Source organism: Heterocephalus glaber, unplaced genomic scaffold (assembly GCF_053883595.1).
Source record: "Heterocephalus glaber isolate CG9 unplaced genomic scaffold, H.glaber_assembly_v1.0 deba00001479, whole genome shotgun sequence".
NCBI classification, from domain to species: domain Eukaryota; kingdom Metazoa; phylum Chordata; class Mammalia; order Rodentia; family Bathyergidae; genus Heterocephalus; species Heterocephalus glaber.
In genome coordinates this window covers 6,919,017-6,942,962 of record NW_028258316.1, presented here as the reverse complement: position 1 = coordinate 6,942,962, position 23,946 = coordinate 6,919,017, and the positions used below count along the sequence as shown (strand labels likewise).

The 23,946-nt window shown below is 42.7% G+C and overlaps 1 protein-coding gene and 2 pseudogenes across 1 annotated transcript; 2 read left to right on the top strand and 1 right to left on the bottom strand.

Moving 5' to 3' along the window:
- Window positions 1–2,867: 2,867 nt before the first annotated feature.
- Window positions 2,868–5,325, bottom strand: LOC106009759 (neutrophil gelatinase-associated lipocalin-like). Its single transcript, XM_021261567.2, has 4 exons — window positions 5,191–5,325; window positions 4,651–4,787; window positions 3,179–3,258; window positions 2,868–2,986 (listed from the first exon to the last, which is right to left on the bottom strand). Exons 1-4 carry the CDS (start codon window positions 5,323–5,325, stop codon window positions 2,868–2,870), a joined length of 471 nt encoding a protein of 156 aa, XP_021117226.2.
- Window positions 5,326–8,747: 3,422 nt separating this feature from the next.
- Window positions 8,748–14,696, top strand: LOC101703594 (PC4 and SFRS1-interacting protein-like; annotated as a pseudogene).
- Window positions 14,697–16,229: 1,533 nt separating this feature from the next.
- Window positions 16,230–23,611, top strand: LOC110350130 (transmembrane protein 87B-like; annotated as a pseudogene).
- The last annotated feature ends 335 nt before the right edge of the window (window positions 23,612–23,946 follow it).

Sequence of the window (23,946 nt, the reverse complement as noted above, 5' to 3'; positions counted from 1 at the left end):
GAAGCTGGAAAAGACAGGGAAGTGGATTCTTCCCTAGCAACTTACACAGGGCACTGCCTTCCAACTGTGACCTCAGCCCAGTGACACTGATTCAAACTTTGTCCACCAGGACTAGACGAAAATACATGTATGCTGTTGAAAATTGGGTCTGTGGCAACTTGTTACAATGGCAATAGAAAACTCATGCCTCCAGCCACCCAGGAAGGAAACACAAAGCCCTGCTTGGGACTCGAGAGTTGGATCCTGAAAGGCCTTCCAGGAGCAAAGGACAGTGGCCTGGCTTGGGCCAAGGTCAAAAACAAGATCAGCTGCCCAGTGGAAATCCAAAAGGCCAGGGATGCAGAGTGAATCGTCCATCTTTGGCCAACTACTGGGGCTGTATCCAGCAGGTTCCAAGGTCTCAGCCTGGAATCTCTGAGTCAGACAGTGTCCCCATCCCAAGTTAGAAGCCCTGGTAGAACCAAACTGGTCTCTTCCTGGAGTCTGCCCAGGCCTCTGACACCACTCAGTGGACCTGGGTTGCCAGTGTGGAGACTCTCATAGCTTGGAAACCTCACTCCCCACAGCCAGGGTGAAAGCGGCAGGGTGTGTCTGTGGGTTGGGAAGCCGGAGCCCTGCAACTGTACCCACTCTGGGTGCTGCCCTTTCAAGGGGGAAGAGGAGGAAGGGATTACTGAGTGTCGTACACCCGTGGATGGGCAGCTGTGCCACCAGTGTGGGGATGGGGACATTCAGGCCAGAAACAGACCCAGCCATGTAAGTCTTCTCCCAGGCTGCTGGGTTCCCAGCAAAATATTCCCCCACCAGCCCTCGCCCTGCCTCAGCTTCAGAACCCACCCTCAAGTGGTCTGGATGTGGTCATGGTAGGGGCAGCACTCTGAATAGGGTCAGCATGGCACAGCGCCGTGGTGGGCACCAGGACCCCTGTGCTCTTTGTTGCCATCACCCAGCTGCCACAGGATCCTGGTGAGCTTGGGATGGCTGCCTCTTCCACCTCTGCAAGACCCTCATACTCTCTAGCCTTGTTGGGGCTGCTGATGTGGGACCTACTGTACTTGGCCAAGTGTGGGCATGAGGTGTGGCCCCAAAAGTGTGACTCTTGGAGGGGCCACCACTCTAAGGCTGCTCTGTAGGTGGTTCCAGGGCTGAGAGTGGAGTGTTTGTCAAAAAGGTGTGTGTATGGTGTCCTCAGGCCAGCCAGTGGTAACTATGGTGGCAGGGACCATGGAATCCTCTTTGCCTGTGACTTTTCACTGCACTGTTACATTGGGCTGCTTTCTGGGGACAGTAGACACTCAGTGTGAGCCTATCCTTTGGCCCTCCCCCTCCTCATAGCCCAGACTATAAGAAGCACACTCTTGGAATTCTGGCAACATCTGTTTATTTAGCAGAAAAAGGGCACTCATCGGCGGCGGCGTGGCTTTGGAGGTGATGGCTTGGGATCATTGCACTGTAACAAGGATATTCTAGATTGTTCACGTGCATGGTAGCTTTTGATGCAGTAAGATGGCACCTTGTGCTGAAGTGATAAAAAATGGAGGTGGGGGTGCAAAGTCAGGAGACACATGAGAGAAGACACCCGAATAAAGATGGCTGGACAAGGTGAGGAACAAAAGCAGTCCCAACACTCCTGACTTGCTTTGCCCTGTCCTCCAATCAGCCCCTGCCAAGCCATATTCCCTGCCTATTCAGTCACCGATGCACTCCTATTGTGGGAATCAAAGCAGGCAGGTATGTGTGTGTGTGTGAGAGAGAGAGAGAGAGAGAGACAGAGAGACAGAGAGACAGAGAGACAGAGAGACAGAGACAGAGAGAGATAGAGAGACAAAGAGAGAGAGAGAGAGAGAGAGAGAGAGAGAGATCTTAGTGCCAGGATCCCCAAATCCATAAATTGCCACTGGTTGCCTCAGCCTGCTCCAGTTCAAAAGTATCTGAGGGTTCTCTGAATTGAGGGCCTGAGGATGGGAAACCCAAAGGGCTAAACCTCACACTATTCTAGCCCAAAGGCCTCCAGTGTGTTTACCTGGTGACCCTGGTAGTGCCCCTCTCCAGGCCAGGCCCCTTGAAAGAATGGGCTTTTCCCATGTCGGGAATGAGCCTGCTCCAAGGGAAGGGGCAATGGCTCATGATAGACAGATCCAAGATTAAGGAAGAGAAGACTCAGAAGAGCAAGATCCAAAGTATGGGAAGGAGGTGGCGCAGGGAGGTGAGACTGGAAAAGGTTGGACCTGGACCTAAAATCATCATCTGGGCAAGGGTTGGCTAAACTGTCTGGAGGAGCACTTCGGGACTGTGTCCCTGGGGACACGTACACCCCAAAATCCGAGCCACCATCACCCCAGTGACTAGAACAGGAGACTGAGTCTCTCCTCTCCCCTTTCCCTAGACAGATCTCATCTCTCTTACCCTTTCTGCCAGGTGGCCATCAGCCATGGGGGCAGTGATGGTGATGTGGTCATCAGAGAAGCCCAGAGACTTGGAAACTTCAATGTATTGCATTTCCATTTCAGGGCTCAGTTCCATGGTCCTCCCTATGGCCAAGATGGTGATGAGTGAGGAACAGAGAGAACTCTGTAACTTAAACTTTTGAGACACTATCTTGCTATGCAGTTCAGTCTGGCCTTAAATTCACAATCTACATGCCTCAGGCAACCCAGTGCTGTAATGACATGTGGTTCATCACCACCAGCTCACTGCATAAACTCTGTTGAATAAGTGAAGGAGGACTCAGACCCCTTTCCAATGAAGGGTCTGTGGAAAGACCTCCTCCCTGAGGGGTAGAATTGAACAAGAAGAGATTCTTGTGGAATTGGAGACCCCCTACCGCAGGTGTAACCAGGAACCAGGACCCTGAGCAGATGGAGTGATCACCTACCATAGAGAATATTCTCGAAGTACACCCTGTTTTTGAGAATGGATACGCGCAACACAATGGCAGTCTGATTGTAGTCCGTGGCCAGCACTCTCATGGTGTATTTCTCTGATCCTGCAGTGTAGATGCCAAGGAGTCATCCTTTCCTGACCAGTAGGAAGGGACTGACCCCTTCCTCCCCAACCAGTCACCATCAGCTTCTCCCCAGAGGACAGCATCTGTGTGTAGGGGCAGGGAGTCCTCTGCCTTTCTGGAAGGCCTTGGTCCTCAAATTCCCATGCCAAGCCTCCCTCACTCAGGACTCACGTGTGATATTGTCCAGGATGAACTGGCCAGGCTGGTCACTTGGGACCATAGGGTCACTTTTGTGATCACATCCCTGGTCACTGCAAGAGAGAGAGATGGTGGGTGCTGAACATGGAAAGGACAAAGGCTTGGCTCCCCTGGGCTGCAGTTGGACCAGGGCTACAGCAGGATTCCGAAGGCCAAGTCCAGCCCAGCCCATGACAGCCTGTCCCACACCATGGCAAGGACCCCACCTGGCCTACATCCATGTCCCTGGGCCTTCCCCTCTGAGCCTATACCTGGTCTGCTATGAGGCCCTCTCAACCCTCCCTCCAGCACTCACTTTCTCCTCCGATGCCTCCCCAAGGCAGACTGTCCTGCACACAGACCCCAGGCACACTGACCTTATCCCTGGGCTCCCCTTTCCTAACTCTCCTGGAAATTTCCTTTGAGCTTCCAATCAGCTCCATGCCAAGCAGAACCCTGGCCCTTGAGCCAAAACTGACCTCTCACCTGAGTCTATCCTATCTGTGCAACCTAGACTTGGGCACCTAAATGGCTTTTTCTGTGCCCCTTTAAATGTGACTGCAATTCAATGAGTAGCCAGGGCCAGAATTAAGGCAGGCGAATGAGCCCAGTCTCCCCACTCTGAGTCCTCTTCTGCCCGACCTCTGTCATCTCCAGCCTGTGCCTGCCTGTCCTTACCTTGGGGGGTTAGACACCTCCTTTCAGTAGCTGTGCTGAGATTCTGCCCTTTCAGAGCCCCATCTCTGGCTCAGAGTGAGATAGCCTAGATTCTGTCCTGGGAACACTCCCCTCCAAGCTGCTCATTGGCCCCTACTTGGTTATCTAAGCTGATGGTTGCCTGCTTTCCCATTGTCTAAGGTAAGGCTCTCTGAGTCAGAGTCCACCAGCCATGTCTGTGGCCCAGGAAACTCCTTTTATATCCTGGTGATGGTGGTGGTGATAGTGCTACCAGGGACTGAACACATAGAGGTGGGATCAAGCAGCATCCATAGCCTGATTTTTACTACTAATTTTGATACCTCGTCTCCTAATGTTACCAGCCTGGATTTAAACTTGTGATTCTCCCGCCTCAGCTTCAGTCTTCTAGGATTACAGGCAGGGTGGCTCCTTTAAGGTCACTTTACCCTAAGCCCTTGATGGAAGCCCTGGGTGGGTCCCTTGCTGGCTCCAATGTCCCTCTTTCCCCTCTGGGACAATCTGCTCTCTTCTTGTTTTCTCCTGATTCTGTTTGTTCAGCAACTACCCATGAATGTTGATGGAATTGAGGGAGGAAGAGAGGGTAGAAGGAAGAAGCAATAGGAGGAGAGAAATACCCAAAGCGGGAAAGGTAGGAGAGACAGAGGGAGGAAGGGAGGAACACTGATTTCGTGCAGAGCTGTGAGATGAAGGACATTTTCCTTCATTTTGTTAACCCCATGTTTATGACATCAGTCTGCCTCTCAGACCCCCGACATTGGCAACTTTACCTGACCCAGGTGTAGGTGGCATTGTAGCTGCTGTCATCTTTCAGCTCATAGGTGATCATGTACATGGCTGGTTGGCGTAGACATTTGTTCTTAAATGTGTGCTGTGCCAAGCCGATGGCGTACCACCTCCCCTGGAACTGCAAGGGACTGATAACAGGCAGACCCCACGAATAGCCCCAGAGCCACCCCTCCCACTCTGTCCCTGCTGGGACCTCTGAGGAGCCCTTTGTTTGCAGGGTCTGGGAATGGCCTTTCTCGAGAAGCCAGATGGAGCTGGTCCTCCAGGACCATGAGGGACACCAGACAAACAGTTAGGCCTCAGTTGCCGGGGCTGGGGTTGGCACTGAGTAAGTGCTAGTGAGCCTTTCAGAACCTCAATTTCCTTGTCTGTGCAGAGGGACTGCAGATGTCCCGACCTCACATGGACACCCTGAGTCCTCCCACTCAACACTGCCCCTGAGTCCATTTGCCTCTCCCACTCTCTATTGCCACGGCCCCTGTACCCCAGTCCCTCCCTCAGTTGCTCTTCCAGAGCCCTACCTGGTGTTCCTGGAAGTCTGGTTGCAGTGGGAACTTGTCCAGAGGTGGGATTTCAGTCATGCCTGGAATAGAGTCCAGAGCCTGGACACTCAGGTCCCCCAACAGGAGGCCCAACCACAGGAGACCCAGGGCCATGGCTTCAGAGAAGCTGCTGCACTGGCCAAGTATTGGAAGAGAAAGAGAAGCACAAAGAAGCCAACCATGGAAAACTATTTATGGCCTCCAATCTGCCCCTCCTTGGGTGGGGAGATCCATGGTTTGATAAATCCAGGAAAGATGAGTCTTTTGGTAGCCACTCCGGCAGAAACACATGACAAGATATCTTCCACTCCCCTGAGGGTCAGGATTCTGCAATGCAGAGAAAGGGAAAGGGAAATGGGAATGAGCCACATGCCCCGACCTGCACAGTGTGTCAAGTTCAAGAGCTCTCTCTCTGTGCTCACTGATCCTCTTCCCTTCATCTGATTGACACTGGCTGTGAGTCAGAAGCTGGAATTCGGGGAAACTGTCATGTCAGATCCTGTGTCGCACTTTGTCGTTCTGGGTGGTAATATCAACTCACTGTACCCACAAATAGCAAAGAACATGCCAGCCCAGCACTCAGGAGGCTGTGATAGGAGGATCACCAGCATTTCCAGGCCAGTCTGGGTATACAATGAAGTCCAGACAAGCCTAAAGTATAGGGGGAGACCTGTTCCAAGAAACAAAAAGCAAAATACAAAGAAAGATGAAAAAAGAAAAAAATAAAGCAAAGAATATTCACTGCTTCAGGTCCCGTGCCTCGCTTTGGCTCTACATGTAATGTAGATCTTCATATCCTCTCTCTGAAGGAGGCTTATGTCTGTCTCGCTGGCTGTACACTACTGAAGTTGACAGATGTTATGCTGGATTCGTTACTCCTGATACTTGTATCTTTGTGTGATCAACAGCAAAGGACTGACACAAAACACTAGGAGTTATCATTATAAGAAAGAAGTTTTCCATATAGTTAAAGTTGTGAACATGTAAAACATATATAAATGACAAAAACAGAATTTTAAAGCAATGTACATTATAACTTAGGAATGCAGTATTGCATTAGCAAAACTTCATTATAGTAGGAAAATACTCTTTATTTAGGTTTCAAATGGATACTCAAAGATGATTTATGTCAGTTTTCATGATTTCTTTAAAATGTAGAAAGCTAAGAGAGAAAGAAGAATGGAAAGATACACAGGAGAGAGAAAAGAAGGGGCAAGCCCAATCACTGGCTTAGATTGTCTGTCTTCAAGCCAAAAATATAGAGCAAAGGCCAGGTTGTCAAGATAAAAGCCACAGTGTCAAGGCTGTCAAAACCCAGGGAAGTCTGGAAAAGTGTCATAGCCAAGAGGAGCCTAAAGAGACATGGGCACTGCTCTAACTTGGGTGGGATTTGAGTGTCACCCAAAGGTTCATGTGTGGCAATGTAACACCCACTGTGATATATTAAGACCATGGATCTAGGTATGAGTCAGATACCCATGAAGGTGACTACGGAAGCTGAGCCCAGAATGCTGACTATGGGCTGGCAGGATCTGGGCTTTTCCTGGACAGAGACTCGATTCTTTCCTGTGTGGTAGAAGGTGGGGTTCTGGCTACTTGCTCCCAGTGGTCCTCACAGCAACAGAGAGGTGCATAGCTGTCTATGTTTCTGCTGCTCTAATGAAACACCGCAGACTGCATCACTTACAAATGATAGAGATTTATTTCTCACAGATCTGGAAGCTGAGATGTCCACACGTCACTAGCATAGTTGGTGTCTGGCCTGTTCCACACAGCTGGCACTATCTAAAGTGTGCTCACATGGTGGAAGAGATGGCAGGGTGAAAAGGGTTTGTTATGGTTTATATCTAACATGTCCATCAAAGCTCCATGTGCACATAGGTGGGATTTCTGGGGTTAATTGGATCATAGGTGCTTGATGCTTATTGGTGGATTTGTCCACTGATAAACATTCAAACCACAGCAGCAGCCATATCAGATGGAGCATTCTACTCTTCATCTAATCCTAGGGCAAGGGGGCTGTTTCCACTTGCTTAGTCCTTAAAGGACGAACTTGATCTCTCCCCTTGAGCCCACCCCATCCCTGCACCCCGGAGCCAAGCCCCTAACCTGCTTTCTCTGTGACCCTCAATTCTCAAATGCTTCAACTCCAATCCATCCAGTGGACAGAGCCAGACACACAACAAGTGGGTGAGCCTGGGCTTCTCCCCCTGAGTCTTCATCTGTTCCACCTCTGTCGTCTCCCACTGGGACTCCCAGGCCTTACCCTCACTATTCTCCCCACCTCTGCTGCTGCAGCTGCAGCTGCACCCAGATCCTGACCCTTTCAGGACCCCCAAGCCAGGCCCTGCCTTGGCCTGGCAGCACTTAGTCTTGGCTGCCCATCAGCCCCTGTTCAGGTAACCACATTGACTGCTGACTGCTTTGCTCTTTGCTGGTCCTTTGACTCAGACTTCACCAGTGCCTGCTGTGACCTCCATAACTCCTTTTTTTGTTTGTCTGGTTTTTGGGTTTTTTTTCTTTTTTGGTGGTGGTGGTAGTGGTAGAAGTGGTGACTGAAGCCAGAGACATTAATTACACTGAGCTACATCCATAACCTTATTTTTTATTAGGAGACTAGGTCTTACTAATTTGACCAGTCTGGACTCACATTTATGATCCTCCCAGCTCAGCCTCTGGAGTTGAGCCTACTAGGATTACAGGCAGGTTGGTTCTAAGAAGTTCACAGCACTGCAAGCCCAGGAAGCCTTGGGTGGAGTCCCACACTGGGTCCAGTTTCCCTCCTTCCACATTGGGACACCATATGATTTGTCTTGTTTTCACTGCCTGGGTATGTTTTCCCTACAGCCACCCATGAATGTTGTTGGAAGGGAAGGAAGTAGAGGGTGAAGAAGGGAAGGAGGAAAGAAGAGAACAGGAGAAAGGAAGAAGAAAAGCAGGAAATGAGGAAGACTGTTCTCCTACACACATACTGTACCCCTTCCACAGAACTGCAAGGGGCCAATGACAAGCAGAGTCCAGGGATGGCCACAGAGCTTCCCCCTTTGATGGTGTTCCTGCTGGTATTTCCTCCAGTGCTAAGGACAGCAGAGCCAGGCAACGGGCCTGCCTTGAGAAGCTGGCAGGAGCTGGGCCCTTGCAGGACCAGGATGGACCCCAGGCAAGGAGTTAGTCATGATTTGTCAGGAATGGGATGGAACGATAATAGGCAAGTGGCTGGTTGGCCACTGGAGACAAGTTTTCTCTTCTGAAGGCAGAGAGTGACAGTATCTCCTCCTGGCATGAAATGGGCCTGTAATCCCTGAGTCTTGCACCTCCACCAAATACTGCTTCAGGGTCACTTGGCTCTCTTCTCTTCTCTCTCTGTCCCTTCCCTGTGATTATTTTCCAGAGCTCTTACATGGTGACCCTTGAAGTCTGGCTGCAGAAGGACTACACTCAATGTTGGGCTTAGGGTCATGACCAGTGTGGAGGCCTGGCCTTGGCTCTACAGTGCTCGTAGCATGGTGAGTCTGAGACACAACTGACCTAGGGCCATGGCTTTAGGAGAGCTGCTGGGCTGGCAGGTATTGGAGGGGAGGGCCAAGGATTTCAACCCAAAGGAACTACTCATGGGTCACCTGGCTGCTACCTCCCAGAATGGGTTTACTAAATCCTTTGCTAAATCCAGGGAAGGTGTGTCAGTTGTCAGCAACTGCTTCAGAAACTCATGGTAAGATGTCTGAATCCTCTCTTCTGGCCAGGATTGTATGAAGTAGAGAGAAAGGATGGGACAGAGGACAGTAGAGACAGTCCCAGGGCTCCCAATCTGACCTTTCCTTCTGTACCTGTGCCTTTGACTGATCCTGACTGTGCTTCGGCTGCTTGATTTCATGCAGGCCTTAATCTGTGAGCCCAAGGTGGAGGTCTCCGTGGCAATGTCAAGTCCCTGTAGCCTCAACGAGCAAAACATGTGTCAGACATTGTGGCCCATGCTTGTAGTCCCAGTACTCATGAGGCTGAGGAGGGAGGATCATCACAATTTCTAGCCCAGCCTGGTCTGCACCAGGCTAAGTTCAGTACCAGGCTGAAGTGCAGAGTTGGACCCTGTCTCAAGAAACCAAAAAAAAACAAAAACAAAAAACAAAAACAGGACAGGGGTGGTGCAAGCAGCGAGGGGTCAGCTCTTACAGGGTCTGTGCCTCATTTTGCTTCCTGTAAATTTCAGGGTTAGTTTTGCAGCTGACAGTGGCCATTGCCTCCTGAGCCCAGATTCTAAGTCTCATAGGAGCCTCTGGGCAAATCCTGGAACAAGGTGGGTTGCCTTGAACCCGTCTCCTCCCATTTGCAGGACTAGAAAGAACAGCATGGAGCCCTGAGTGACTTGACTACTCGTGTGAGACTGGTAGACAGAGAACTTGAGCCAGGTCCATGGGGCAGACAGGGCCACGTTACAGAGCAGAGTCCTAAGGCTGCAGTAGCAGCTCACAATAGAGCCCTGGCCATGGGACAATATAAGACAGACACTCGCTCAGGGCAGACACTGGTTTTAAACAGCAGTTGCTTTGGCCTAATTTAGCCTTGTCCTTAAGAGATCATTCAGACCAAACCTCTAACTCTGGCTACATCCTCGGGCCATGGACCTCAGTGCACTGAGAAGTGTTTCTGACTGGGCCTGACTGCCTAGGCGGGGAAGGGACACATGCGTCGAGGGGAGTCCGCCTCTGGAGCCCACCTCTCTCTCCTCTGCATCCCTCCCGCTGAGCTGTGCCTCAAGGAGAACGCCTAGGGAAAGATGGGGGGAACGGGGAATTTGGGGCTGGGTAGCACCCTCGCCTCAGGTGGTGGCATCTTTGGGAGCTGTGAGACAGCCAGCGCAGGGCCGGGCAGTGGGGTCCTCCCTCCCCACCCCCACTCCCCACCCCGCCCTCCCCCACCTCGTGGCAGCCCCCTCCCTCCGGATCTTCCTCCCCTCAGCCTCCCCTTTCCCCTCCCTCTTCTCCCTCCGGATCTTCCCGCAGGCAGGCGTAGGGACAGCCCAGGCGTCCTCCCGCCTGCAGCGCACCCTTGCTACTCCGGGGCTCAGGACCCCAGCCTTTCCCCGAAACACATCTCACAATTTCAAACCTGGAGACCTCATCTTCGCCAAGATGAAAGGTTACCCTCCTTGGCCAGCTCTAGTAGATGAAGTTCCTGATGGTGCTGTAAAGTCGCCCACAAACAAACTGCCCATCTTCATTAATGGACTCATGAGACAGCTCTTTCAGGACCAAGGGATATATTTCCTTACTCAGAAAATACGGGAAAGTATGGTAAACCAAATAAACGAAAAGGTTTTTATGAAGGCTTATGGGAGATAGACAACAATCTGAAAGTGAAATTTTCAAGCCAACAGACATCAACTAAACAGTCAAATGCATCATCTGATGTTGAAGTTGAAGAAAAAGAAACTAGTGTTTCAAAGAAAGACAGTGTTCGTGAAGAAAAAACAAGCAGTGAGGATATGACTAAAGCAGTTGGCATAACTATTCCAAAAACTGCCAGAAGAGGGAGAAAGAGAAAGGCAGAAATAGTAGAAACCCAGGAGGCAGGAGCAGTGACACCAGCAACAGCATCTGTTAACCTAAAAGTGAGTCCTAAGAGAGGATGACCTGCACCTACAGAAGTCAAGATTCCAAAGCCAAGAGGCAGACCCAAAATAGCAAAACAGCCGTGCCCTTCAGAGAGTGACACGGTTGCTGAAAAAGACAAAAGAAAAAGAGGCAAGAGGAAAAACAACCTAAAAAGCAGCCTACAAAGGACGAAGAGGGCCAGATGGAAGGTAAACCAAGGAAAGAGCCAGACAAAAAAGAAGGCAAGAAAGAAGTTGAATCAAAAAGGAAAAATTTAGCTACAACGGGGGTTACATCAACCTCTGATTCTGAAGAAGAGGGAGAGGACCAAGGTGGCGAAAAGAAGAGAAAGGGTGGGAGAAACTTACAGACTGCTCATACGAGGAATATGCTGAAAAGCCAACAGGACAAGGAAGCCACAGACCAAAAATGCAGGCAAGAGGAACAAATGGAAACTGAGCACCAGAATAAAGATGAAGGAAAGAAGCCAGAAGTTAAGAAAGTGAAGAAGAAGTGAGAAACATCAATGGATTCTCAACTTCAAAGGATAGATGCTGAACTTAAAAATTCACTCAAAATTGATAATCTTGATGTGAACAGATGCACTGAGGCTTTGGATGAACTTGCTTCACTTCAGGTCACAATGCAACAAGTTCAGAAACACAGAGAGATAATTACAACCCTGAAAAAATATACAGTGATTAACAAAAAAGGTGAACTCAGAACAAATCCAGCAGAAATTCAGACGATTATCAACACCTACTTCCACAACCAGTACTCTAATAAAATGGAAAACACAGAAGGAATGAACATTTCCCAGATAAATATGAATTACCAAAATTGAATGAAGACGATATAAAAATTCTAAACACCCCAATTACAATCAGTGAAATTGAAAATGTAATTAAAAATTTACCATCAAAGAAAAGCCCAGGTCCTCATGGCTTCACTGCTGAATTCTATAAGACATTTAGAAAAGAACTATTGCCACTACTCTCTAAACTCTTCAATGAAATTGAAAGGGAAGCAATACTTCCAAATTCATTTCTGGAAGCAAGTGTTACTTTGATTCCAAAAGCAGAGAAAGACCCAACCAAAAAAGAGAACTACAGGCCAAGCTCCCTAATGAACATAGATGCAAAAATCCTCAATAAGATCCTGGCAAACAGAATACAGAGGGTCATCAAGAAGATCATACACCATGACCAAGTTGGATTTACCCCAGGGAGGCAAGGATGGTTCAACATACGTAAATCAATAAATGTAATACACTATATAAACAGAGTCAAGGACAAAAACCACATGATCATCTCAATAGATGCAGAAAAGGCATTAGACAAAATTCAACACCAATTCATGATAAAAACCCTACATAAAATTGGAATAGATGGTCTTTATCTCAACCTGATAAAGGCTATAAAAAAACCAACAGCCAATATCATACTAAATGGTCAAAAACTGAAATCCTTCACACTAAAATCAGAAACACTACACAACTCCTGTTCAATATAGTTCTGGAAATAATAGCCACAGCAATTAAACAAGAGAAACAAATAAAGGGAATAAAAATAGGAAAGGAAGAATTTAAACTGTCATTATTTGCTAATGATATGATACACTACATCAAAAACCCAAAAAACTCTGCCAAAAGACTTCTAGACTTAATTGACAGATTCAGTAGAGTAGCAGGATACAAGGTCAGCACTCAAAAATCAATAGCTTTCTTGTACACAAATAACAGACTCACTGAGAGAAATAAGGGAAATAATTCCTTTCACAGTAGCATCCAAAAAAATGAAATATCTAGGAATCAATCTAACAAAGGAAGCAAAAAGACTCTGCACTGAAAACTACAGCACTCTGAAAAAAGAGATCAAAGAGGATATAAGAAAATGAAAAGACGTCCCTTGTTCCTGGGTAGGAAGAACAAATATAATGAAAATGGCCATGCTTGCAAAACTGCTATACAGATTCAATGAAACCTCCATTGAAATCCCAACAGTATATTTCACAGAACTAGAGAAAACAACCAAAAAATTGATTTGGAACCAGAAGAGATCTAGAATATCAAAAGCAATTCTGGACAACAGAGACATGGCAGGGGGTATCACAATCCCCAACTTGAAACTATACTACAAAGCCACTGTGATAAAAAGAAAAAAAACAGCATGGTACTGGCAAAGAAACAGACCCTAGGATCAGTGGAATAGATTAGAAGATGCAGAAACAACTCCAGACACACTCAGCCACCTCATCTTTGACAAAGGAGAAACCCTCCTTGCTGGAGGAAGCATAGTCTCTTTAATAAATGGTGTTGGAAAAACTGGATTTCAACTTGCCAAAAATTAAAACTAGACCTATATCTCTCACCATGCACTAAACTAAAATTGAAATGGATTAAGATCTAAATATTAAAACAGAAACACTAAATTGGCTGGAAGAGAGGTTAGGTAGAACTCTTGAAGACATTGGTGTAGGAAAAGATTTTATGAACAAAACCTTAGTTGCACGTGAATTAGAACACACAATCAACAAATGGGATCTCTTCTTATTAAAAAGCTTCTGCACAGGAAGAGAAACCACCAACAGTGTGAAGAGACAACTACAATGTGGGAAAAAAATTTTACCAGCCATTCCTCAGACAAAGGACTAGTATCTAGAATATATAAAGAATTTTTAAAAATCAGAACCCCCAAATATAAAGAAACAATTAAAAATGGGCATCTGGAATGAACAGACATTTCTCAGACAAAGGAGTAGAAATAGCAAATAAATATATGAAAAAACGTTCAACATCACTGGTCATTCGAGAGATGCAGATGAAAACAATGCTGAGATTCCACCTCACCCCAGAAAGAATGACTGCTATCAAACAATCAATCAATAACAAATGCTGGCAGCATTGTGGGAAAAAAGGAACCCTTCTTCATTGTTGGTGGGAGTGCAAACTGGTGTAACCACTGTGGAAATCAGTATGGAGATACCTCAAAGAACTAGGATTAGAGGTCCCATTTGGCTCAGCTATTCCCCTCCTGGGTATCTTCCCCAAAGAATTAAAAGAATCATACCACAGCAATATATGCACACCCATGTTTACAGCAGTAGAGTTTGTAATAGCTAGAACTTGGAAACAACCCAATTGCCCATCAACTGGATTCTGGATAAAGATGTGGAGTTTTTTATAAAATAGAGTACTACTCAACCATAAAGAATGAGAAACTAGAGATATTTATAGCTAAAGGAATGTACATCGAGGCCATACTCTTAAATGAAATAAATAGAACATACATGTATAAATACCAAATAGTTTCACTGGTGTGAGAAACTAAAGGTGTAAATAAGGATCAACATGTATAATTGATAATGTGAAATAGGAAGAAAAAGTCTAAAGGAGTAGGGGAAGTGGGAGGGGTAGGGGAAAGGAAAGCAGGCAAAGGAAAAAATATGCGAAAAGGAAAATTGGAAGCAAAGTCTTTGTGAATAGGGAGGGGTGAAGTGTTTAAAGGGAGGGCAGGGGAATGGGGAAAAAATAAGAACCAAGATACATCATGTAAAGGTACAAGTTCCCAATGATGAATGTAGCTGTATTGTATACCCAAAATATACCAATAAACTTTTAAAAAAGGAGAAGTGTTTCTGAGACAGTTAATGTCAAATAGGTGCCAGAGGGAGGCTGTTTCCTCACTGGGGTGACTGGCAGCATAATGGGGAGGCAGCAATGTACCAGAGACCTGTGTAGTATTTCCTGAGATGGCTCACCTGTGAGGACAGTGATTGTCCTGGACACCTGCCCCAAAGCTGGACTGGGATCTTGGGTTTACTTGGGACTAAATTGGCCCTGATTTTCTCTACCCTCCTGGTGCTTAGGCAGCATCCTGGTCCCTGGTGTGGTGAGTCTGATAGGAAGAGCCTTTAGAGAACCAGCTGGCAGGGGTGGCCTCACCTCCCACACCAGATAGCTCTCCATTGCACCTCACACACAAGGCTGAATGATTAAAAAGCAGAAAGTGAAGCTGAGCAAACCTGTAGGCACCTGAGTCTGCCACCCGCCCAGCCCCATCTCCCTCTCCTCTCCTGACCCTAGAGGATCCATATCCACTGCTCCCTGTGGCACACATGGTATCCTCAACCTGGCAGGGTGGGGGTGGCATATATCTGTAATCTCAACATACTTGGAGACTGAGGCAGGAGGACTGAAAGTCTGACCCTGCCTGGACAACTTAGCATGACGCTGTCTCAAAATAAAAAATTGAAGGAACACTGTTCCTCCACTTTGGCAGGAATAAAGCCCTGGGCATATTGGTAAAGCCATGTGGAGGGCCATCCAGCCCTTTGTTTCAGCATCATTTTAGAAAGCAAGTCAGGATGTCTGATATTTTTAAAAACTATATTTTACTTTAGGGACATCAAGTTTTCTCTTATGTTATTCAATTGTCCTGGGCCTGAGCCTTTTACCATAGAGTGGCATTTCTAGTATCAAACTCATCACAGTGAATATTCTTAAGTAGAAGTGGGGAAGTAATGTATAACAAAATTTTGCCTGGGGAGGAAAAGTCCCCAAAACATGAACTGCATGTTGATGAAGACTTTTGTGGTCATTTCAAGAACACTGTATGTTGAACAATAAAACATGAAACTTTAAAAAGCCACAAAATAAAAAATTAAAACTTAGATCACATAGTGATTTACATGTATCTCTTTCATTGACTAAGAAAGAATTAACAAGTAGCAGAAATGTGTCAAACAGAGAAAGATCAATGGATATCAGAGCCAGAACACACAGAGATGGGTTTCACATCTTTGGTGTTTCTATTAAAAAGGCCCTGAGATTCCATTTTGCTGCAGCAAGAATGGTCATCATTGTGACATCAAATGGTAACAAGTGATGAGAAGGCTATGGGCAAAAGGAATCCTTTTACAGTGATGGTTTGATGTAAAGTATTACACTTACCCTAAAATCAGTATGGAGATTCCACACAAAACTGCAATTAGACATTCCACCCAATCCAGCTAGTCCCCCCTCAGCATCTTCTTGAAAGCCTTAAAGACATCATACTCCAGTGATACATGCATACCAATGTTTTTAGTAGCACAATTCATAATAGCTAAATCGCAGAACCAGCCTATATGTCCATCAACAAATGAATAGATAAGGAAAATATTGGTGTGTATACACGATGAGTACTACTCTGCCATAAAAAACGAATTTGAGTTATTTGTAGGAAAATGAATACATCTGGAGACTGTAATGTTAAATGAAATAAATCATAGACACAAGCTTAAAAATGGGATGCTTTTTCTTATTTGATAACCAAATATAAAAATTAACAGGAAAATAAAAGATAGATAATATGAAATACGGAGATAAATGGAGGGAGATTGGAGGGAGCAGAGGGAAATGGGATGAAAAAAGAATTAAGATTTGTGATGTACAGGTAGCCACTCCCAGCAATGTATGGAATCATTCTGTACTGTGAACATGTATGAATAGAAAATGAAATTTGTCAGAAAATGAAATAACACTATGTTCTTACATTTAAAACTTTAAATTGGAGAAAGGTATTAAAAACATATAAAATGGAAAAAATAGATGCCAGCTGAAATTTGCATGTTTCTCCTACTGATAGCTCCTCATGGATATCTATTAATTGGCCTGTAATGATTTTGCTTCTCTTCTGTGTATTTTTTGTATATCACATGGTGTAGTCTGGCTGATGCAGTCTTCTTCATGCTAGAAATATATAGTAAGAATACAGCTGGGGATTACTGCTGTTATTTTCCTAGGAAGCAGGTTTGTCTGATGACTACCACAACATCAATAAACCACAAACAAAGCATCAAACAAGACTCTACTGTCACCACAAGGTCTGGTGATATTTACCAGCATTGGTATCTGGGTCAAATGGACATTGACCACCCCTCTCCATAGGGTCATTGTGAGCTTGGGTCACAATGACATTGTGAAGTCTCATTTAGGGACAGTCATGGACCAGGTGATTGGACTGTGACTGCTTTATGTTGTCTTTGTGGCTATTGAAGTCATGATGAGAGTCATGCAGGCAAATGATTCTGACCTTGCCCTCTGGGAAGCTTCCCTCTTTCTCGTCTTGACTGTGGCTTGTGCTGGTAGATTTCTTTTTTACAAATTAATGCATTACTTTATTTGTATTTTACTTTATGAAAAATAAAACTTCCATAAAAAGATAACATAAAAGTAATAATAGCTAATTCGTTGTGTGTCATAATCTTAAAAGTAGATACTCAGAGAACCAGATACAGACATAAGTGATTCTCTCTTAGGAAGAAGAAACAGATAATATTATACAAATTTCTTTTCAATGAGCTAAGACCAAATAGTGGTATAAATGAATAATATACCTTACATATATATTAAAATATTTTTGGAACAACAGACTAGGTAATTTAAGGAACTGCTTGAGATATTTTCTGCTTCCTATTTGTCTACTTTGCTCTTTTATTTCTCATGTGATATTTAAAGTTGTGTGTCTGCCTTATTTCACCTGACATTATGTACACAAGTTGCATGTGTTTACCTATGAATGTCTTAAGTTTTTATTTCATTATGATAGTGCAGTACTCCATTGTGTATAAATACCATGTTTTTAAATCCATTTATCTGTTGATGGACACATACACTGTTGCTAAGATGTAGCTATTATAAATTGTGTTGCTATAAAGATATATCTCTGTAATATGATAATTTTAACACTTTGAGAAGATTCATACAAAAGGAATAGCTGAGTAAAATGGAATTTTTATTTTTAGTATTTATGAGGACTCTCCACACTGATTTCTAGAGTTTCTACTACTTTACATTCCCACCAATAATGTAGGACAGTTTCTTTTTCCCTACACTCATGCCAGCATGTGTTATTAATAATTTTTTTATGGTAGCCATTTTCTGGGAGTAAAACTGTATCTCAATGTAGTTTTAATTTGCATTTCTCTAATGGCCAGTAATGGTGAACTTTTTCTCGTGTAATTATTGGCCATTTGTAATTCTGAGAAATGTGTATTCATTTTTATTAAGTGGTTTTGATGAGATCTTTTATTTTGAGGATTCTAATTTTACTGAGTTCCTTGTGTATTCTAAATGTTGGTCCTCTGTCCAAAGAATAGCTGGAAAAACTTTTTCCCATTTCGCAGGTTGTCCTTCACTCTCTTAGTTGTTGCTTTTGCTGTGCAGAAGATTTTTAATTTAATATAACCCCCATTCATTGATTTTTGGTATTATTAATTGTGCCATTTCAGTTCTGTTTAGAAAGTCCCTGCTTACACCTATGTCTTCAACAGTTATACCTGTTTTCGCTTCAACCAGATTGTTTCTCTATTAAAAGTTAGATCTTTGATCCATTTTTATTTTATTTTACTACATGGTGAGACGTATGTGTTTAGATTAAACTTCTGCATGGGCTATCCAATTTTCCCAGCACCATTTATTAAAGAGGCCATCTTTCTTCCATTATATGTTTTTCTTCCTTTTGTCAAAAATTAAATAGTTGCATTGCCTGGGGTTCTTTCTACTTTCTTTATTCTGATCCAATAATCCCCATGCCTGCTTTTGTGTCATACCATATTATTTTAATCACCATAGGTTTATACTGTAACTTTAAATCTGGGAAGCTGATGCCTCCTGCTTTGTCTTTGTTACTCAGGATTTCTTTGGCTATTCTGGGTCTTTTCTGATTCCACATGAATTTTAGGATTGTTTTTTCTATATCTGTAAGAAATCCCATTGGTACTTTGATTGAGATTGCATTAAATCTGTATATTTAAATCTGTATATCAATTTTGAAAGTATAGCTATTTTGATCATATTAGTTCTGGGGAACTCCTTTTATTTTCTGGTGTTCTCCTCAATTTCCTTTTCCAGAGTGATATAATTTTCATTGTAGAGGTCTTTCACTTCCTTGGTTAGGTTAATTTCTAAGTACTTAATTTTTTGATGGTATCATAAATGATACCGTTTTTTATGTTCCTTTTTTAGTGTGTACATTGTTAGGGTATAGGAATGCTATTGAGTTTTCTCTGTTTATTTTGTAGCCTGCTACATTGCTGAGTTTGGTTATTGATTCTAGGAGACATTTGGTTGAGTTTTTGGGTCTTGTAAGTATAGTAATGATACTTTGACTTTATGCTTTGCTATCAATATCCCTTTTATTTTTCCCTTGCCTATTTGCTCTGGATCATGTTTCCTGGAGTGCCATGAACAAGAGTGGGGATAGTCAACATCCTTGTTTGTTCCTGGTTAGATTGAAAGCTGTCAGTTTTTTCCCATTTAATATGATGTTGGCAGTAGTTTGATCCTAAGTGGTTTTTATCAGATGGAGATAAGGTCCATCTATACTATCTATTTTCCTCAGGGTTTTTATCACAAATGATGGTGGATTATGTTAAAGGCTTTTTCTATTGAGATGACATGATTGAGTTTTATCCTTGCTTCTGTCTATGTGATGAATTATATTATTGATTTGTATATGTTGAACCATTCTCACATTCCTGTGATGATGCCTACTTGGTAATAGTGTATGAACTTTTTGATGATTTGCTCTATTGTGTTAGCCAATATCATGTTAACGATTTTTGCATCTATGTTCATTAGAGAGCTTGACCTGTTGTTTGTTTTTTTTGTGGGAACTTCATCTGGTTTGGAGATCATGATACTTTAAGCTTCTGACACCTTAATTTTATTAGAATTTGAGAAGTATTGGTGCTATATATTACCTGAATATCTGTAGATTTCAGCTGTGAATCCATCATTTCCTCGGCCTTCTTAGTTGGTAGACTTTTTATTACTGTTACAATGTCATTGTCTGTTATTGGATTGTTAAAGATTTTTAAGTCGTCTTGGTTCCGTTTTAGTTATTCATATGTATTTTGGAATCTCTCTATTTCTTCTGAGTTCTCCAATTTTTTGGCATATATGTTTGTAAACTAGTTGCTAATAATTTTCTGAATTTCAGTGATGTCCATTGTGATTGCATCTTTTTCATTTCAAAGACATTCATTCATGTCTTTTCTTTCCTTTTGGGGGGTAAGATTGGCTAGAGGTTTGTCTATTTTTATTATTCTTTCAAAAGGTCTTTAATTCACTGAGTCTTTGTAATTTTTAGTCTCTGTTTCATTGATTTCTGTACTCGTCTTAGTAAAACCTCTGGATATAAATTTTTCTTGATTTTCTTGGATCTTGAGATGCATTATTAGGTATTTGTTTGGAATCATTTTGATTTGCTGATGTGGACATTCACAGCTATAAAATTCCCTCATAGCACCACTTGCACTGCATCTCATAAATTCAGGTATGTTGTACTATCCTTATTATTTCATTCCAGGAACTCTCTTTTCTTCCTTAATCTCCTCTGTGACCCATTGATTATTCAAGGATATGTTGTTTAATTTCCATATGCTAGCATAGTTTCTGTGGTTTGCTGTGCTACTGATTTCTAGTTTCATTGCACTCTAATCTGATAATATGCATGGTAAAATTTTATTCTTTTACATTTATTTAGACTTGCCTTATTAGCTAATATGTGATCTCTTTTGGAGAAAATATCATATGTTGCCAAAAAGATACGTTGCCCATATTTATTCAGTTGTTGCTGGGTAGAACACTCTATATGTGTCTATTAAGTCCATTTGTTCAAAATTTTGTTCAACTCTGATATTTCTTTATTGATTCTTTATTTAATTATCATCTGTTTGTGATAGTGGGGTGTTGAGTTTTCCCGTCATAATAATATTGATATTTGTCTGATCTGTTATGTCAATTAGTGTTTGTTTATGAAGTTGGGTTTACCATGGTTTGGTGCATATATGTTCATTATTGTTATCTCTTCCTGCTGAATAGTTCCATCAACTAATATCTAATGTCATTCTTTGCCACTTTTGATCAGCTTTGGCTTGAATTCCACTTTGTCTGAAAAAAACATACCTACTCTTTCTTGTTTTCAGGTTCCTATGGCATGGAACAGCGTTTTCCATCTTTTGATTTTACTCTATGAATTTCTTTTTGTGCTAAATATGTTTCTTGTATACAGCATACTCTTGGATTTTGGTTTTTTAAATATATTCTCATAATCTGTGTCTTTGACTAAAAATTTGATTACATTTGCAGTGATAGCTATAATTGATAGGCATTGCCTTATTTCTGTCATTGTATTATTTTCCTGTTACTGTTTTGCTTTCTTTCCCTTCTACTTAAATGCTAAGTATGGCTGATGCATTCATTTTATTGGACATTTTGACATTGTTAGATTCATTATTTTTTTCTAGGATATCCTTGAGAATTTTTTAAAGTGTTGGTTTGATGTTCATGAATTGCTTTAGGTTCTCTTTATCAGGGAAATATCTTCTGTCTCCATTAAATTTGAAAGATGATTTTGCAGGATATACCAATCTGGGTTGAAAGTTGTTTTATTTTGGGGCTTGAAACACTTCATTCCAAGTTCTCCTTCCCTTTAATATTTGTGCTTAGAGATTGATTGTAACTCTGAATGCTTTTTGTTTATATGTTGTTGCATTTCTCTAGTGGCTTTTGAGAGTTTTGTGTTGGATTTCTGGTATTTTAATTACTATGTGACATGAAGGTTTTTTTTAATTCATTATGGCTATTTGAGATTCTACATGCCTCACTTATTGGTGTGTTAAATTTTTTGAATGTCTGGAAAATGTTCTGCTATTACTTCTCTGAACAGGTTTTTATGATCTTTGTCCTTCTAATTTTTCAATAATTCCAATTACTCTTATATTAGTCTTTGAGTCATCTAGCATCGTTTGGCTCTATTTTTCATGTTCTCTTTTTTTAAGGTATCTTTCATTAACTGATCATTGACCAGAGCCCTGTCCTCTAGATCTGACATTTTCTCTTCACATCAGTCATTTTTGCTGCCCATACTTTCCATCATATTTTCAATCTCCTGGATTTCTGTTTGCAGCTTTTCTATAGACTTACTTTCTTTTGTAGGCTGATCATTCATATTTTACATTTCTTTCTTTAGATCCACTAGATTTTTATTAGTGTCTTCTTGAGACATGCTGATCATTTGTTTCACTGGGGTCCTTTTCTGATTGTGTATATCTTCTTTAAATTTGCAAAGTACCTTACTGAATTATTTTTCCTCCATTAATACCCTTTCAGATATTTTTGTTGTGCAGTTCCTGATTGTCTCCACCAACTCATTTTTGGGGGTATTGGGAGATTTTGGAGGCTGTGTGTGTGTGTGTGTGTGTGCATGTGTGTTGGGATTTGTGACTTTTTTGGCTTGGTGCTCAGTTCTTAAAAAGTCAGCCACAATACTGTTTATGACTCACATGCAATTCAAATATTGGCATACAGACCAAAGTAATTGTCAACAACAATTATGACATGTTGGCTATAGTAGTTAAGTCAGCTACAGCAGTCAAAGCAGCCGGATACTGACAAAACTGAAAGCCAATCATGAACTTCCCTTAACCAAAGCAAAGTGGTCTGTGACTTTAGAAAATACACTCATATCACCTAGAAATTGATCAATAGTTATTCAGACCACTAATTTCTGCTGGATGAAGGCAGTAATGTAAAAGCTAAAGCATATCACTGGACTAAAAGCCACCTCCTTCAGGTCCACCCCTTCTGAAGATTGCACCCACAAAACTGGCTTCCCACCACAGAATTCTAGCTCCTATGATCTTCCTGCACTGAGCCTGAGCTTCCCAGGGAATCCCAGGAGATCCCTGTTTAACTCTCACCCTCTCTAAGCCTGTCTCCCAAGGCTAATTAACCTGGCCTCTGTAGTAGGGTAATACTGCAGTGAAACCCTACTCCAAGATGTTGGTCTTGTCCTCAATATGGTTGGTCTTTTGTTGTAACATCTGCTCCCCTGATCTAGGGAGAAGCACAATTGATTAGGATTTTTTAGTTTGGCCAGTCTTCCCTTCTCCCATCCAGGTCATTTGAGCCCTGAGCTAACATCAGTGGCTCTGGCTATGGGATGTGCAGGCCCTGTCACTTCCTGACTCCTGCAAAGTTCACATGAGACCTGGATCATCAGCAGTGGTACTCAAGTATGTACTACATGGGTATTCTGTCTCCCTGCTGCCCACACAGGTCATGGGTGGCCTGTGCCAGTGGTGGCAGTGGTGTGGGGGCAGAGCACTCAGATCTTTTTCCTTCTGATTCCCACACAAGTTGCACAAATCTTCGTTGGTGAATTTTGATAAATTTGACACAAACTAGGAAAACTCTAATGTTAAGAACACCATAAAATTTTTAATATGGGCACTTTACAAGTTCTCTCATGTCTGTGTGCTGGCTTCTCTAGTGTTTATGGTGTGGACAACTAAGATATTTACAATTGCAAAATGCCAATCAGAGTGGATGGATTTTGGGCTTATGCTGCACTTTGGTGCTTACTTTTTCACTTATCTTCACTGTAATAATCCTCTTGTGGAGACCATTTGAAAATAATGAGATATCTGCCTTCAGGCTATTAGTAGATGATTCTGGTGATGAAATTGAATTCATGGTCACATCTGAAAATTTAATTGAAAGAATAAAATTTATGGCCTCAAAAACAGTTTCCAATGCAGCAGTTAAACCTACTTTTAGTAATATTGGTGAAGATTTGAAATGAGTCAAAGGAAACATCCCCTCTTTACTTACACATGAAGTGTTTCCTGTTTTAGTGGATTCAGATGAGGAAATTATGACCACATATGAAATAGATGAAAAAATTTTCTCTACAAAAAATATTATAATTGGACCCTATGTGAATGAAATCAAGTTAACAATGAAGGATTCTCCTTCCTAAACACTGAGGGGGCTTTGCTTTAATACAGTATACTGTATACTGTAAGGTCTTCTTATGTTATCTTGGATATCCATATATTAAATTTAAAAATTGAGGTGGTGGAAGGATTCTTGAAACCTCCCCTTAAATCTGACTTCAAGTGTCAATGTAATGCCTCTTACCATCCCTAGATTTGGAAATAATCTGGGAAAAGTATTACTCTCAAATTGTATGTACAGATGCCTGTTAGTTCACAGTTGCATGCATGAGGATTTTGTTTGACTCTATTTTCTCAGGAAAATATCAGGCTTTTTTAAAAAATTGAATAAACAGGCCTACTATTCTTTTCACTTACC

What these genes read in the sequence shown, in the direction of transcription:
- LOC106009759 (XM_021261567.2), bottom strand. Translation starts at nt 5,325, where the DNA reads ATGGCCCTGGGTCTCCTGTGGTTGGGCCTCCTGTTGGGGGACCTGAGT. An exon ending in GCCACCTACACCTGGGTCAG is followed by an intron (nt 3,259 to 4,650) that starts GTAAAGTTGCCA and finishes TCTCTCTTGCAG; the next exon opens with TGACCAGGGATGTGATCACA. An exon ending in CATCCTGGACAATATCACAC is followed by an intron (nt 2,987 to 3,178) that starts GTGAGTCCTGAG and finishes TCTACACTGCAG; the next exon opens with GATCAGAGAAATACACCATG.